Source organism: Petromyzon marinus, chromosome 10 (assembly GCF_048934315.1).
Source record: "Petromyzon marinus isolate PM22_M1 ecotype Great Lakes invasive population chromosome 10, UKy_Petmar_22M1.pri1.0, whole genome shotgun sequence".
NCBI classification, from domain to species: Eukaryota; Metazoa; Chordata; class Hyperoartia; order Petromyzontiformes; family Petromyzontidae; genus Petromyzon; species Petromyzon marinus.
Window position 1 is genome coordinate 18,162,710 of NC_133676.1, and position 15,555 is coordinate 18,178,264.

Consider the following 15,555-nt stretch of genomic DNA (forward strand, 5'->3'; position numbering starts at 1 on the left):
GGTGCTAGCATGCGCGTCGCCCCGCATGCCGGCCCGCATGCCAGCCTGACCCGCGACCTCTGACGATGAAGCAATTACTTTTATAATTGTATTTTCAAATTGTGGTATCAGAATCGCATCGTGTCACAATCAAGATACGCTTTCGGAACTGTCACAGTAAGCAGAGCACCACTGTGCTGTTGCTGAAGTCACGTGGTTATTCACATGAGGGCACAACTTTTAAAGCCTTTCAATGACTTGTGAAGAAACATTTAGCCCCAGTTACCGTTAATACCTGCATCACGACACCAGGCAGTTGTCCGTCCAAGCACAATTCAAGTGAAACTTGCTTAGCTCCCAGACCTCAAGAAATCAGGTGCATTCCAGATCTAGTTACACGGATTCTAGATTTGATCAAATAGAATAAACCCCAACCGTGGGCACACACAGCTGTCCGGTGAGAGGAGCTAGCACCACGGTGGCAGGGGGGGCACCTGGTGGTTTGCTGGTGATTGTGGATCTCCTCCAGCAGCTCGAACACCTTGGAGAGGGGCCCCCTGAAAGCGTCGACAGGGATGAGGCCTCGCTCCCAGGGGAACACGGTGGCCTTCAGCACCACCTGCTGCACGTACGCCACTGGCCTGCCCACATACTACACACACACGCACACGGATTCCCCCCCCCGACAGCCTTGAACAGACTGTTGCGGCAAGTACTACTGGCGAGTGCTTACAAAGAAACTGCTCAGTTTAACACGTGGGAGGCTTTCGCGACCAATATTATTCATAATAAAGGTTTTTGGGTTAGATCGCGTTATTTATAAATGTGTCGAAACCCTCCACCACCCGACACGGCCAATCAGCAAAATAAAGTGTCACGTTGACAAAAGACAATTAGTTTACTACTTTAGCCCACCGGTGTGTTGAAGAGTGAATCCACAACATTTACAGTTTGAATACAACGTTTCGCTGGTAATTACATCCAGCATCATCGGGCAATTCGCCAGAATGGTAAAGCCCTCACTTGCTCTCGGTCTTAAATAGAGCAGCAGGGTGACGTTATCATTTAACTCATGTCAGGTGCAGTGAATTGAGGCGGAGGGGGGGTGTTGTAATTATATAATCGATTGGCAATCAGTCAATGGTTATGATTAGTAATGAGTTGTAGATTGGTAATTGGTTGTAAGGTGTGTTATTGTGATTATATGCTACATTAGTAATCCGTTAATTAATGTGTTTCCCCTATAAGGAATTGTAATATGTATTATTTAATAATACGCTTCCAAGCCGCACTATAGCTATCAGAACACATTAATTAACGGATTACTAATGTAGCATATAATCACAATAACACACCTTACAACTAATTACCAATCTACAACTCATTACTAATCATAACCATTGACTGATTGCCAATCGATTATATAATTACAACACCCCCCCTCCGCCTCAATTCACTGCACCTGATATGAGTTAAATGATGACGTCACCCTGCTGCTCTATTTAAGACCGAGAGCAAGTGAGGGCTTTACCATTCTGGCGAATTGCCCGATGATGCTGGATGTAATTACCAGCGAAACGTCGTATTCAAACAGTAAATGTTGTGGAGTCACTCTTCAACACACCGGTGGGCTAAAGTAGTAAACTAATTGTCTTTTGTCAACGTGACACTTTATTTTGCTGATTGGCCGTGTCGGGTGGTGGAGGGTTACGTCACATTTATAAATAACGCGATCTAACCCAAAAACCTTTATTATGAAAGAAACTGCTCATTTGCAGGAGATGGATTTTGGGAATGCAGGACCGTCAGCAATATCAAAGACATGGGGAGGCCTGCAGAAATTAAAGGTGATGATGAAGAATCTATTTAAACAAGTGACTGCGCTCACGTTATTCTAACGAAAAAATGCCACTGCGATCCCGTGGGACGTTATAGTGTTGTCTCCATGTGAGATTTACTGTTAAAATACTGCTTCTACTTGCACTAAATGTGAGACGTAGCAGGAAAACATTTCTAAAAAAGTGGAGAAACTCAACCTCCGGTAACGATCGCAACTTCATCTGTGCCAGGCTTACGCACAGGAATATATCCACAGGATGCGGGGGGTGAACTCGCAGCAAGAGGAAGCGCAGGCTCATGCTGCGTGTGGACTAACGACCTGCGCTGCGTTTCGTGTTGTTGGGAGTGACAAGCACGGTGGGGTGGGGCATGCTCACTTACCCAGGAGGGCCTCTCCTCCGAGTCGGAGGCCCCGGAGGCCGCGTACTGCTCGTCGGGGGGAGAATAGTCCTGCACAGGGGTCACGAACTCCACGGGGCCCGTGCCAGGCAGGGGCAGCTTCAGCAGAGGGGAGCTGTGTACACAAAACAAAAACTGGAATTCTGCCTAGAGCCTAAACAGACAGTTGGGGCAAGTGGCGGAGAGCACCTATTAGCGCTGGCACGATGCACAAGGGGGTGGGTGACCAGCAACATGCCTGCCCGTCTTTGTCTCCCAAATGCTGAGGTTTACACAGCACCAGGCACTCCATTGATGTCGAGTCAACCGATGGGAGCCCCAGGACTGGTTCAGATATTCGACATACATTTTAGCCATGAGCGAAAATCAAACTTGGGTCTCCGGGTTCATAGTGCAGTGCGCTAACCATTACGCTACCACTCCATAATCACATACACAAGTACATATATGTACACACACGTTCACACCACCACACACAAACATGCAAAACACATATACATGCACACATACAGTCATACCTCGGTATACGACCGCTTTGGAATACGTCGAATTTGGTATACGTCGTGTTTTGACGAGAAAAAAATGTCTTGGGATATGACGTCTTGCTTGGGATACGACGTGCTTGCTAGAACTTGTATGGGTCGGGATGAGTCACCGCGTACCCGCGTACACACCGTTCACGACTGAAACAAAGTGCCGCTCCTCAGTCTGCCTGTACAGTAGATCTCTTGGTATACGTCGTGTTTTGACGAGAAAAAAATGTCTTGGGATATGACGTCTTGCTTGGGATACGACGTGCTTGCTAGAACTTGTATGGGTCGGGATGAGTCACCGCGTACCCGCGTACACACCGTTCACGACTGAAACAAAGTGCCGCTCCTCAGTCTGCCTGTACAGTAGATCTCGTTCAGTGCACAACCCTTACTATAACTCTGTGAATTTTCACATCTCCTCCTCCTCCTCCCCTTCCTCACCACCATCCTCGTAGGCTATCAACTCCTCTCAGCAAGGTAAAGTGACGTTCAATTTTATTTTAATTTCAATTTATCTTAATTTATGTATGCATTTTAGTAATAAGTAGTGTCTAAATTATTTTTTTAAACCCCATTAATGTTTAATATGCCATATAAAATATAATTTCTTATACTCTGGAACGGATTATTTCCTTTCCCTTTATTTCTTATGGGAAAAATTCGTTTGGTATAGACGTCATTTTCGGTATAAGTCCTCCTACCTTCTGGAACGAATTAACGACGTAGACCGAGGTACCACTGTATATTATTCAGTAATAGGGAAGGGGGTAATAAAATAACTGAGCTAAACTTTATTTAATTGCTAAAACAAGCACAATCCACACCAACACAGGAGTTGAAGTCTGTTCCCCCTAACGCCTGCCAAATCCTCAACACTCATCCTGTTTTAAAAAGCAAAGAATACAATAGGCGACGTTTCAGGCAATGGCCCTTCTTCATCCTATATAAATGATGGAGGGCAATGTCCAGAAACATTGCCAATTGTATACGTTTCCTTTTAAGGCCACATTATCGTTAAGTAATTTGTTATATTCTGAAAACCCTGTCTAACCGGCCCCAGGAACACACGCAGCCACGATGTGGTTATCAGCTTCCCTGGATAAGTGTGGGTGGCTCCAGTCATGCACCAAGCATGGTGACATCAAAGTGGCAAAACCCTGCTCGGATTAAAACCCAAGTGGGCAGCCAGTCCTGCAGACGGGGTGATGTGACGCTGGCATGGCTCACCTGCCTCCTGCACCCATGGAGGGTGCACTTTCATAAGGCAGACACCCGAGCGTGCTTGGGTTTGGGTGGTGTCAACCAAGCAACTCAAATTTATGGCATACTTCGAACACCATTTAATATAAGCAGAAAATATTTAAATGACATTTAATCGGAGTGTGGTTAAGGTAGTCATGTTTCAAAACGTATGGTTAATTCGTTTTAAAATGTGACATAATTATCGAGAGATGTCATGATGCCATAGCCCACACCCTGCACACAGCATTGATCTACGACCTCACGACTTATTCCAAGATTAGCTAAAGCTAACTAGACCGCAAGTCTTGACGAAGATAATTCAGCGGGTTCATTGTCGGCCTGCATTTTCAGAACTGCTCAGCATTGCCTGGCCCTTTTTAGTCACACACTTCTCTCATCGCAAACCAGCTATTCCCCAGGTGCACCTGACCTTGGCCCAGGGAACCCTTTCCAAAGTGTGCTGGCACGGGGAGCCAGCCCAGCAACAGCCCTCACATCAAAGAGCACGGAGAGGGAGGGGTAGGGGCACGGAGCGAGATAAGGCTATGCTGTTCACTGCCTGACCCTGACCTTGGGTCACGTCCACAGTGTTTGTGACCCCTGTCATGGGAACGTGCATTGCAAAGACGTGGAGAAAAGTTAGGCAAGCCACGACTCGGGATGGCCCTGATATAACCTGGTCATGAAAAGGAGGCACATGGGCGGCAGTGGTACAGCTCGTGCTTCACAGCATTAAGGCATTGGGTTCGATTCATAACTAGGGAGCCTTTCTGTGTGACGTTTCTACTTAGTCCCCCTGTTGCACATGGGTTTCCTTCAGTGTCCTTCTGAGCTAAAAATGCACACAATGTAACTGGTATTAGTCAAATATCCCAATGCTGAAAATAACCTGCAAACTATTCATTTGAGATTACACACAGCAGCAGCATCGCCCCCATCTGCGAAAGCTTGGCAGAACCCTGCTGAAAGAGTCCTCAGACTCAATGAGGCTTTCCTGGGTAAACAAAGGCGATGCTAATATTTGTTTCTCTCCTCTGTTCTGACCATGATGGACTCGTCCGTCTGAACGGGGCTCGTAGCGGTCCGTGATGCTGATGTGGAGGGTAAGAATCCACCCATTTTTTCGCCATATAGCATCGTGATATATAACGACTCATTGTTGGTAGCTCAGCTGATTGGAGAATATTGATAACATTGAGGTAGTTTATATTTTCGTTTTTTATCTGTTTACTATATGGTATTCATTAGATAGTGTAGTGTATACCCAGTTGCTGTTAATAGCTCTGCTTATTGGAGACTATATTGAGTACATTTATTATATTGATGTAATTTAGACTTCTTTGGTTCTTATTCTTAGTTTTTTCGGTAAAGTCACGTTGAAGAGAAACAACAAAATAACAAAATATATATAAAACAATAAAAAAATAAAAAATTCTCACGACGTTTCGACCATAACTCAAACGGTCATCATCAGGTGTGTCGGTTTGCATACATTTATTCTGAAAACGGCATATTTATTTATTTATATAAAAATAACGTTTGCGTCACGCGCAACGATTGGCTGTTTGCCAGGACTAGTCCATCTATTTTTTGAAAAGAGGAGGGGGGAGACGAAATTTGTTTTTATGTATGCTGTCTGAAAGCCACTGTAAGCGTGAACAATCAATCAAGAACTGAAATGATTTATCAAATCTTTCCAATGATTGCTAAGATAGAATCCATCTTCTCGGTTGAAATTGTCTCTGTGTTTGTATATGTGGATAGCCTCATGAACGAATCTCTCATGGAAGCCAGATGGCTTACAAAGAACCTCCGTCTTGGAAAAGTCAATGGCATGTGAGCCTACTGAATTAGAACAATGATCTGCTACGGCCGAGGTGTTGGTCCTACCGTGTTTAAGGTCTGCTTTATGTTCACGAATGCGGTCCGAGATATGGCGTTTGGTTTCTCCAATGTAACTACTACCACAGAGGCAACTTAGTTTGTAGACACCAGGGTATTGTATGTCCGGAATCACATCTTTTACAGACGGAACCAGATCACGGATTTTATGTAATGTGTTGAAACGGACCTGGATCTTGTGTTTATTCAAGATTTTGGAGATCTTTTTTGTGATCCCAGCAATGTAGGGTAAAGTGATGGTTTTGAAAGGCTCCTCAAGAGGGTTCTTCTTCATGGTTTGAGTGATAGCTTTGCGGATTGTATAGTCGGAGTAACCATTAGCCCTAAGAGCTTGGTGTACGTGCTTGAGTTCACTGCTTATGTGTTCCTGGTCGGATATGCATTGGGCTCTATGATACAGAGTCTTGATGAGAGAATTCTTCTGTGATGGATGGTGGTGGGAATCCGGTTTCAGATAAGCATCCGTATGGGTAGCTTTCCTGTAGACAGAGTGGCTCATTGAACCATCAGGTCTCTTTTTAATTAGGACATCCAAAAAAGGTATCTTGCCATCTATTTCGACTTCCATGGTAAATCTGATGGCTGGGTGTATGGAATTGATGTGGCCGAAGAATTGGTCTAGAGCAGGCCGGCCATGTGGCCAGATGACAAAAGTGTCATCCACGTACCTCTTCCATAAGGTTGGGCGCAGAGTGGCAGTCTGGATGGCATCAGTCTCAAATTTCTCCATGAAAATGTTAGCTATAACTGGAGAAAGGGGGGAGCCCATTGAGGAGCCTTTGAGGAGCCTTTCAAAACCATCACTTTACCCTACATTGCTGGGATCACAAAAAAGATCTCAAAAATCTTGAATAAACACAAGATCCAGGTCCGTTTCAACACATTACATAAAATCCGTGATCTGGTTCCGTCTGTAAAAGATGTGATTCCGGACATACAATACCCTGGTGTCTACAAACTAAGTTGCCTCTGTGGTAGTAGTTACATTGGAGAAACCAAACGCCATATCTCGGACCGCATTCGTGAACATAAAGCAGACCTTAAACACGGTAGGACCAACACCTCGGCCGTAGCAGATCATTGTTCTAATTCAGTAGGCTCACATGCCATTGACTTTTCCAAGACGGAGGTTCTTTGTAAGCCATCTGGCTTCCATGAGAGATTCGTTCATGAGGCTATCCACATATACAAACACAGAGACAATTTCAACCGAGAAGATGGATTCTATCTTAGCAATCATTGGAAAGATTTGATAAATCATTTCAGTTCTTGATTGATTGTTCACGCTTACAGTGGCTTTCAGACAGCATACATAAAAACAAATTTCGTCTCCCCCCTCCTCTTTTCAAAAAATAGATGGACTAGTCCTGGCAAACAGCCAATCGTTGCGCGTGACGCAAACGTTATTTTTATATAAATAAATAAATATGCCGTTTTCAAAATAAATGTATGCAAACCGACACACCTGATGATGACCGTTTGAGTTATGGTCGAAACGTCGTGAGAATTTTTTATTTTTTTATTGTTTTATATATATTTTGTTATTTTGTTGTTTCTCTTCAACGTGACTTTACCGAAAAAACTAAGAATATGAATTACTGCAGTCACGAAAGCTTTAAATCAAAATTTTTCTTTGGTTCTTTCGGTAAAGTCACGTAGAATGAGAATAAAATAATAAATTGATAAAATAAAATAACATAACACAATAATATTCTCACGACGTTTCGGCCACAACACAAGCGGCCTTCATCAGGTGAAGGGACGAGACTGTCTGGTAGGACAGCGCTGGAGTGAAAGAGCCACGTTCAGATCACGACCTTTAAGCTGTGTGAGAGGAAACAAAGCGCCTTGACAAAGGAATTAGCATATAATTTAGCATTGAAATGGCTGAATGATTAGCTTGTGACTGGTCACAGAAATAGCTATGTTAAAAGTTAAAGCATACACATCCGCAGAGGCACCCCTTGATAAAGGAATTAGCATAGAATTTAGCATTGAAATAGCTGAGTTAAAGCATACACATCTGCAGAGGCACCCCTTGACAAAGGAATTAGCATAGAATTTAGCATTGAAATAGCTGAGTGATTAGCTTGTAACTGCTCACAGAAATAGCTACGTTAAAGTCAGAGCATACACATTCACCGAGGCACTTAGTACAAATCAAACAGGAGAATTTAGTATTCGCCTAGTTATTTCAATACTAAATTCTCCTGTTTGATTTGTACTAAGTGCCTCGGTGGATGTGTATGCTCTGACTTTAACGTAGCTATTTCTGTGAGCAGTTACAAGCTAATCACTCAGCTATTTCAATGCTAAATTCTATGCGAATTCCTTTGTCAAGGGGTGCCTCTGCGGATGTGTATGCTTTAACTTAGCTTATTGTTTTATTTTATTATTTTATTCTCATTCTACGTGACTTTACCGAAAGAACCAAAGAAGAAATTGTGTATTAGTGTTTCTGCACTACGATATTTTGCAGTGGTCTCTCACTCTCAATACTCAATGTTTCCATTTCGTCTTTCCTCTATTCTGTCTCTCTTAGTACATCTTGTTATTTGCTACTTATCTACCCAAGTCCACATTCTGTTTCTCCCATCATTTCTGCTACCTTTAAATGTCCCCTTTAATTTATTTCACCTATCACACCTCCCCTTGTCTGATTTATCTCGTGATGTCTTTCCCCCCCCTCTTGATTGTATTCCCATTGTGCCATCAGCATCACGTCATTTGATTCAAACATTTCCATTCTGAATTCTCACAGGAATCGGTGCCTCACTCCGCGAAAGAGAATGGGAGGCGACTTCACACAAACATTTCTGAGGTCCCTTTGGCCGCCTCTTATCCACATGAGGGTGGTGCCACCTCCTCACGTGCCTTGCCTCAGAGGCGTTCATAACATGCACACCAGACCAAAGAAACGGAATTGAAAACCATTTTTTTGTGCAGCCATTTAGTGAAGGGGGTGAGACCTTCAACGTGCTACACTTAATTGCCCTGAAGGGCAGGAAGCTTTAAGAGTAGAGACCAAGATTTCGGCTTTACTGGCTCAGTGCTGTGACATTGCGCGAGTGCCCTGCGTCGCCCAGCCACGCCGCGTCGCCTTGCCCGTGTCCCCCGTCGGCGCGCTCACCAGCAGGCGAGTACGCAGATGAAGGTGAAGGCGATGATGGGCACGGGGTAGGAGGCGCACATGAGCCCGTGTGAGTAGAAGCCCTGGGAGATCTTCTCCTTCAGTTTCTCCGCCAGCATCATGGTGCAGTGGTCCCAACTCTTCCCTTCAGTTGACTCTCATCATCTGCTCCACACACACAGAATTCACCCGTTTAGCCTCCAACGATGTCACAGACATGAGCACCAAACATTGAACGCAACATTGGTGCACTAATTCACTCTGGCAGTGCGCTTGACTTGTAACTTTAAGGTATTTTTTCTCACTAATGAACTTTCAATCTCATATCTGACAACCTGGGACACACAGCCCAGACCATTTCTACAATAGAGAGCTGCTTATTTCCCAGGTCATATTTTTCTTTTCAAAGGAAATAGCACGGGACACAAATCTGGATGACAGAGCCACGCAGTACGAATGGGATGCTGAAACAGGAACACTTTGAGCGTGATTGCACTGCTCTCATTCCGACAGCATTGAGATTTTATAGCTCCATTGAGCGATGACCAAGTAAAATAGTGGCAGCACAAAAGATGGTGCTGAGGAAGCCTTCAATTGTGCCAGCAACCAGTCATTAGTTCATCACCAATAAGTGGTGTAGCGTGATAATGCATGAACTTAAGTGGCATTTCTACCAAGATATTGGTTTGATACAAATTCAGGTACGGCAGTCAAAGTTGCACCTCATGCATGAAAACAATGTTTCTGTACCAGATGCAGGTGCATATGTATAAATGTCAACACACGGACACTTATACAAACCCAACACAGGTAATTTGAACACATGAACGCGTGAGTGCTTTGGCAAGACCCAGATAAAGTCCATGTGTGAAAAGCAAACACACCGAGCTTTTGAAGTTATATATATGTATTTATGTTTTCAATAAATTCTGCAGGCGAAAAGTACAATTACTCCTCATTCTAGCACACTAACCCACATACCAGTGACCAGCTATCAACAAACTCTGACCATTCTTGTTTTGAGAGAGCAGAGGGCCAGCCTTGACACACACGCTGTGATTACATCATTGTCGTTTAGTGGAACTTGACACACGATGTTGGCTCAGTATGCACAAGTGTGAAATTTAATTAAAACACTCTTACTCTCCACCCAAACACTAAATGAATACAGCTTGCAAACCTGCTACGGCTCCGAGCTAAAGGCATATGCACACAACAAGTATGCCAATGGTGATTTTCATCATCATTGAGATAGCCTGACTACAAGGTTGGGCTGATCCAACTGTTACCTGGAATGCGACTGCTGAGTAGACAGCCCAGACCCAGTGCAGCCTGAATCTGCCTTCAAATGTATGTGGACACAGCTTTAGTTTGAGAGGCCTGGTGGTGCAGCTAGAAGGCCAAGTGGGAGGGAACAGTCTGATGGAGGGGACAGGAGGTCCAATGGGGGTAAGGACCAGAAGTCCCAATCCAGTGGAATCAGAAGTGGTTAATTTGCGGGAGTGGAGTCAGAAAAACCGAGGCAGGCATTGGGAGGTCTCAAAGGGGGTGGGTGGGAAGGCTCACAAGAGAGGTGGGGGGGGGAGGCCTCACAGGGGGTGGGGGGGAGGCCTCACAGGGGTGGGGAGGAGGCCAACTGTGCGTGGAGGGGAGGCCCACATTGGGGCTGGGCTGAATGGAATATACGTTCCAATCATTCTTTCCGACTTAAAAATCCAACTCCACCCTCAGAGGAGTTAATGAGCACCATGAGACAGGACCTGTCAAGCTTGTCAAGTTAATATTTTTGTTGCAGGTTTACAATCCCTTTGCCCAAAGCATGTTGAGCTTGGATCGCTCTGAAAAACACACTACGACACATTGTGTTGTTAGGTGCCTAACAACCCAACAATTGTGCCGATGCTGTGGTGGCGAGATGTTAATTCCGTTGCCTGGTATACAGGAGGTTTATGTTAGATCTCAACCCTGACGCCGGTATAATTGGAATGTGCATGTTCTCCCCGTGGTTGAGTGGATTTTTCTCTGGGTTCTCCGGTATTTCCCTCCACATTTAGAAACATGCATCTAGAATATTTGGCTGCTATAAGTTTCAACATGATAAGCCACTTCGAGATATAATTTGTGGCCAAGTTGCTTCTGAAAAGGAGCTATGTACAGTGAAGCAAACAAGTATTTGATCCCCTGCTGATTTTGTACTTGTTTGCCCACTGACAAAGAAATGATCAGTCTATAATTTTAATGGTAGGTTTATTTGAACAGTGAGAGACAGAATAACAACAAAAAAATCCAGAAAAACGCATGTCAAAAATGTTATAAATTGATTTGCATTTTAATGAGGGAAATAAGTATTTGACCCCCTCTCAATCACAAAAATTTCTGGCTCCCAGGTGTCTTTTATACAGGTAACGAGCTGAGATTAGGAGCACACTCTTAAAGGGAGTGCTCCTAATCTCAGCTTGTTACCTGTATAAAAGACACCTGTCCACAGAAGCAATCAATCAGATTCCAAACTCTCCACCATGGCCAAGACCAAAGAGCTCTCCAAGGATGTCAGGGACAAGATTGTAGACCTACACAAGGCTGGAATGGGCTACAAGACCATTGCCAAGCAGCTTGGTGAGAAGGTGATAAGAGCTGGTGCGATTATTCGCAAATGGAAGAAACACAAAATAACTGTCAATCTCCCTCGGCCTAGGGCTCCATGCAAGATCTCACCTCGTGGAGTTGCAATGATCATGAGAACGGTGAGGAATCAGCCCAGAACTACACGGGAGGATCTTGTCAATGATCTCAAGGCAGCTGGGACCATAGTCACCAAGAAAACAATTGGTAACACACTACGCCGTGAAGAACTGAAATCCTGCAGCGCCCGCAAGGTCACCCTGCTCAAAAAAGCACATATACATGCCCGTCTGAAGTTTGCCAATGAACATCTGAATGATTCAGAGGACAACTGGGTGAAAGTGTTGTGGTCAGATGAGACCAAAATGGAGCTCTTTGGCATCAACTCAACTCGCCGTGTTTGGAGGAGGAGGAATGCTGCCTATGACCCCAAGAACACCATCCCCACCGTCAAATATGGAGGTGAAAACATTATGCTTTGGGGGTGTTTTTCTGCTAAAGGGACAGGACAACTTCACCGCATCAAGGGACGATGGATGGGGCCATGTACCGTCAAATCTTGGGTGAGAACCTCCTTCCCTCAGCCAGGGCATTGAAAATGGGTCGTGGATATGTATTCCAGCAAGACAATGACCCAAAATACACGGCCAAGGCAATAAAGGAGTGGCTCAAGAAGAAGCACATTAAGGTCCTGGAGTGACCTAGCCAGTCTCCAGACCTTATTCCCATAGAAAATCTGTGGAGGGAGCTGAAGGTTCGAGTTGCCAAACGTCAGCCTCAAAACCTTAGCGACTTCGAGAAAATCTACAAAGAGCAGTGGGATAAAATCCCTCCTGGATGTGTGCAAACCTGGTGGCCAACTACAAGAAACGTCTGACCTCTGTGATTGCCAACAAGAGTTTTGCCACCAAGTACTAAGTCACGTTTTGCAGAGGGGTCAAATACTTATTTCCCTCATTAAAATGCAAATCAATTCATAACATTTTTGACATGCGTTTTTCTGGATTTTTTTGTTGTTATTCTGTCTCTCACTGTTCAAATAAACCTACCATTAAAATTAAAGACTGATCATTTATTTGTCAGTGGGCAAACGAACAAAATCAGCAGGGGATCAAATACTTTTTTCCCTCACTGTAGCTCAGTGGGCCTTATCTGGTAAAATAGTAACAAAGAATAGTTTCTATCAATCTAACATTGCCAAAAATATCCTTGACAAAACACTTCGTTCTGAGGCCTATTCTTCACATACGCACTCTCCTCAATACAAGGCACAGACAGGTCGGGGGCAATGGGTCAGGGTGCACACGTGCAAATTACAAACTTGACTCCTCAAAGTAAACTACACTTATCTTATCGGGAACATTGCAAAGCGATATCAACTGCACAAGGACGTAAAATATTACGCGCCAAATTGTTTTCCTGCTGAAAACCCAAGGCCAACTCGACAAGACCTTGATCTGCTTTGTAATACGGTGCCACATGATCGATGCAGGACGAACACGACAGTGACACAAGGCAAGTAGAATTGTGTGCAGAGACACAGCAATGCAAGTTCAGGGACATTAAACAGTTCTGTCAATCCGCACATGGACATTGTAATCGATATTTCATAGTCATCATAATAATGCACATGCGGTATCATTTTGGAGGTAGTTATATATCAAAGGTGTATTACTTTTATATTTGTAGGATAAGCCAGGGGTTTGACACACACAGAACTGAAAACACCATCGCTAAACCAGCGTGGATGAAAGTTCAGTTTGTCCGAGTACGTTATGAGCATTTCACTAAGAAATACGGACAAATGATTTATATCTGAATTACAGCCCTAATTTCTCGACAAACTACGACCAAATAAAAAGCTGCTTCATAATTACATTTATTCAAATCATTAAAATGTCTGAACTGTACATTGAATCTCATGGAACCGTCAAAAATGCTCGCTATAAGAGGCCCGTTTAGAAGCAATTATTGATACAGCACGTTTGTGCTAAAAGCTCAACACTTTTATCAACAACAGTGGCCTTAAAATGATAAGTATATAATCGGCAATGTTAAGGCCAATGTCGATTCTTTATAGCACATGGATCATCCTGTGAAGGGCCACTGCCCGAAAAGTAACAAAAGGCAAATCGAATTCTTAGGCTTCAGAGCAAATACCGAAGACTGTATAAATAAACTCTGTCACATTATTCTTATTCGTTTGAATCTTAAGGCGAGCGCGGTGGGGCTAGTGTTGCCACCTCTGAAACTGGGACACATAACGTGAAGAATATCTCGCAATACCGGAAGAGGGGCGGGCTACGTGTAAACGCATTGCCTGGAGAGGTTCATTACGCAACTGACAGCAAACCGGGACTTGTAATGATGCCCCAGGAAGACAACTTTCCTTGGACAGCAACCTCAAAAAGCGGACGTCTGGAAAACCAGGGCAAGTAGCAAACCATGGCGGTGCACGCTTTTGGGGACAAGAGTGAATGGGTGATGTGGAGATTTGTGAAACTCACAACCCCGCTAGACTGCGAGATGGCCAGACAGCAGTGACAGCAAGTAGGAGCGTGAACCGGTCCATCTGGATGTCTGATCTCCGGCCTGGTACGCACACTCTTTCCACATGAAACAAAATGTCCATTAATATGCAATGTTATCCGGGAAGGTATCAATGAGTTTTAATACCCATTGATATTTTCCAGGATAAAACGTATCGCGATTCAGGCGAAGCGCCCAAAACTTTAATTCGACTAAGACATGTAACATTCTCAGGAGTCAATAAAGAGTCCATGACTCTGAGCCTAACGAGAGATAGCAGGCTTTGCATGTGCTTGTTGTTATGGCTCAGTGGATGGGCCATGCCGCATGGAGCCAGGCCAAAGCTGGAGAGGAGATAATCCACTGCTACAGCCCTGGCAGTGCAGCTCACCACGCGGCGGGCTCGCCCTGCGCAGGCTCCCAGCTTCACGGCGCCCCGGGGAGCAGGCTCATGCCTCGCTGCGTGGCACGGGAGACGCTGCCTCCCCGTGCCTCTCCGTAGCTCGCAGCGCCGCTCTCAGCTCCAATGGGCGCGATGGGTCCCGCGGCTTCCAGCAGTGGACCCCGGTCGCCGTGGAAACGGATGGTACTGGGATCTCTACGGGGTCCGCGTCTCCTCGCTGTCGGTGCCAGCTCTCTCTCTCTGTCCGGGTCTCTCTCCCTTAAGCGGGAATCTCCCGGGTGTTTGCGTTTAGCTGCACATGGCGAGTCCCGCTCTACCCATGCAGGCAGGCAGGGCGCTTCCCGTCTCCGCCTTTACCCCCCGCGCGCGTCTGTAGGCGCCGCGCTACCCGTCTTCAGGGAGGGCCTCCGTGTCTCTATCCCCGCCCGCCCGTCCGTCTCCAGTGGCCGCAGGCGACTGTGGGGACGCTCCCGAGTCCCCGACTCTCCGCACCTTTCGTCTCCCCGCGTGGGGCGAGGTCGCGTCACGTGACTGCGATCTCCCTTGACCCGTGACCGCAAAGCCTACGGAGGCTGCGACGCGATTTGTTGGACGGACGGCTCACCTCGCCTATTACTGAATATGAAGTATGAATTAAGTTTTACATTTCACTGAAAACGTTTACCATAACAAATAACTTGCATATATATTCTAAGCACATTGTTCTAAAACATCTCATGTTAACTGCACTGGCGCGGCTGGTTTCTGCATTGCACTGTCTTACGCCGAGAATGTCAAGCAATGGGAGAGCGCTCAAGAGGTAATCGGCCATCGAGCAATACGAGAGCGTTCACAGTCACTCTCCTCTCCAGCGTTCGAGGCTTTCAGTGGAGCCACCGGTCAACCCTGGCTCATAGGGGGTTCGCGCATGCCCCTCTGCTGCCTCCACAGTCGGTAAACTCTCCCCTTTACCATCATCCCTGTGGTTAACTGCCTCC

The 15,555-nt window shown here is 45.3% G+C and overlaps 1 protein-coding gene across 6 annotated transcripts in view; it reads right to left on the reverse strand.

Annotated features, from left to right (window-relative positions):
• Nucleotides 1–15,153, reverse strand: part of SCAP (SREBF chaperone) — a 35,213-nt gene extending 20,060 nt beyond the window's left edge. For 5 of the 6 annotated variants that reach the window (XM_076066224.1, XM_032950988.2, XM_076066225.1 and 2 more), the window contains exons 1-5: nt 14,567–15,153; nt 14,154–14,252; nt 9,025–9,189; nt 2,200–2,332; nt 474–631 (exon numbers count right to left, since the gene is read on the reverse strand). In XM_076066224.1, the coding sequence (XP_075922339.1) occupies nt 474–631; nt 2,200–2,332; nt 9,025–9,146 (413 nt within the window). In that variant the 5' untranslated portion in view covers nt 9,147–9,189; nt 14,154–14,252; nt 14,567–15,153. The remainder of the gene's footprint in view (nt 1–473; nt 632–2,199; nt 2,333–9,024; nt 9,190–14,153; nt 14,253–14,566) is intronic. The other variant, XM_076066222.1, reaches the window with a different exon arrangement.
• Nucleotides 15,154–15,555: the final 402 nt, after the last annotated feature.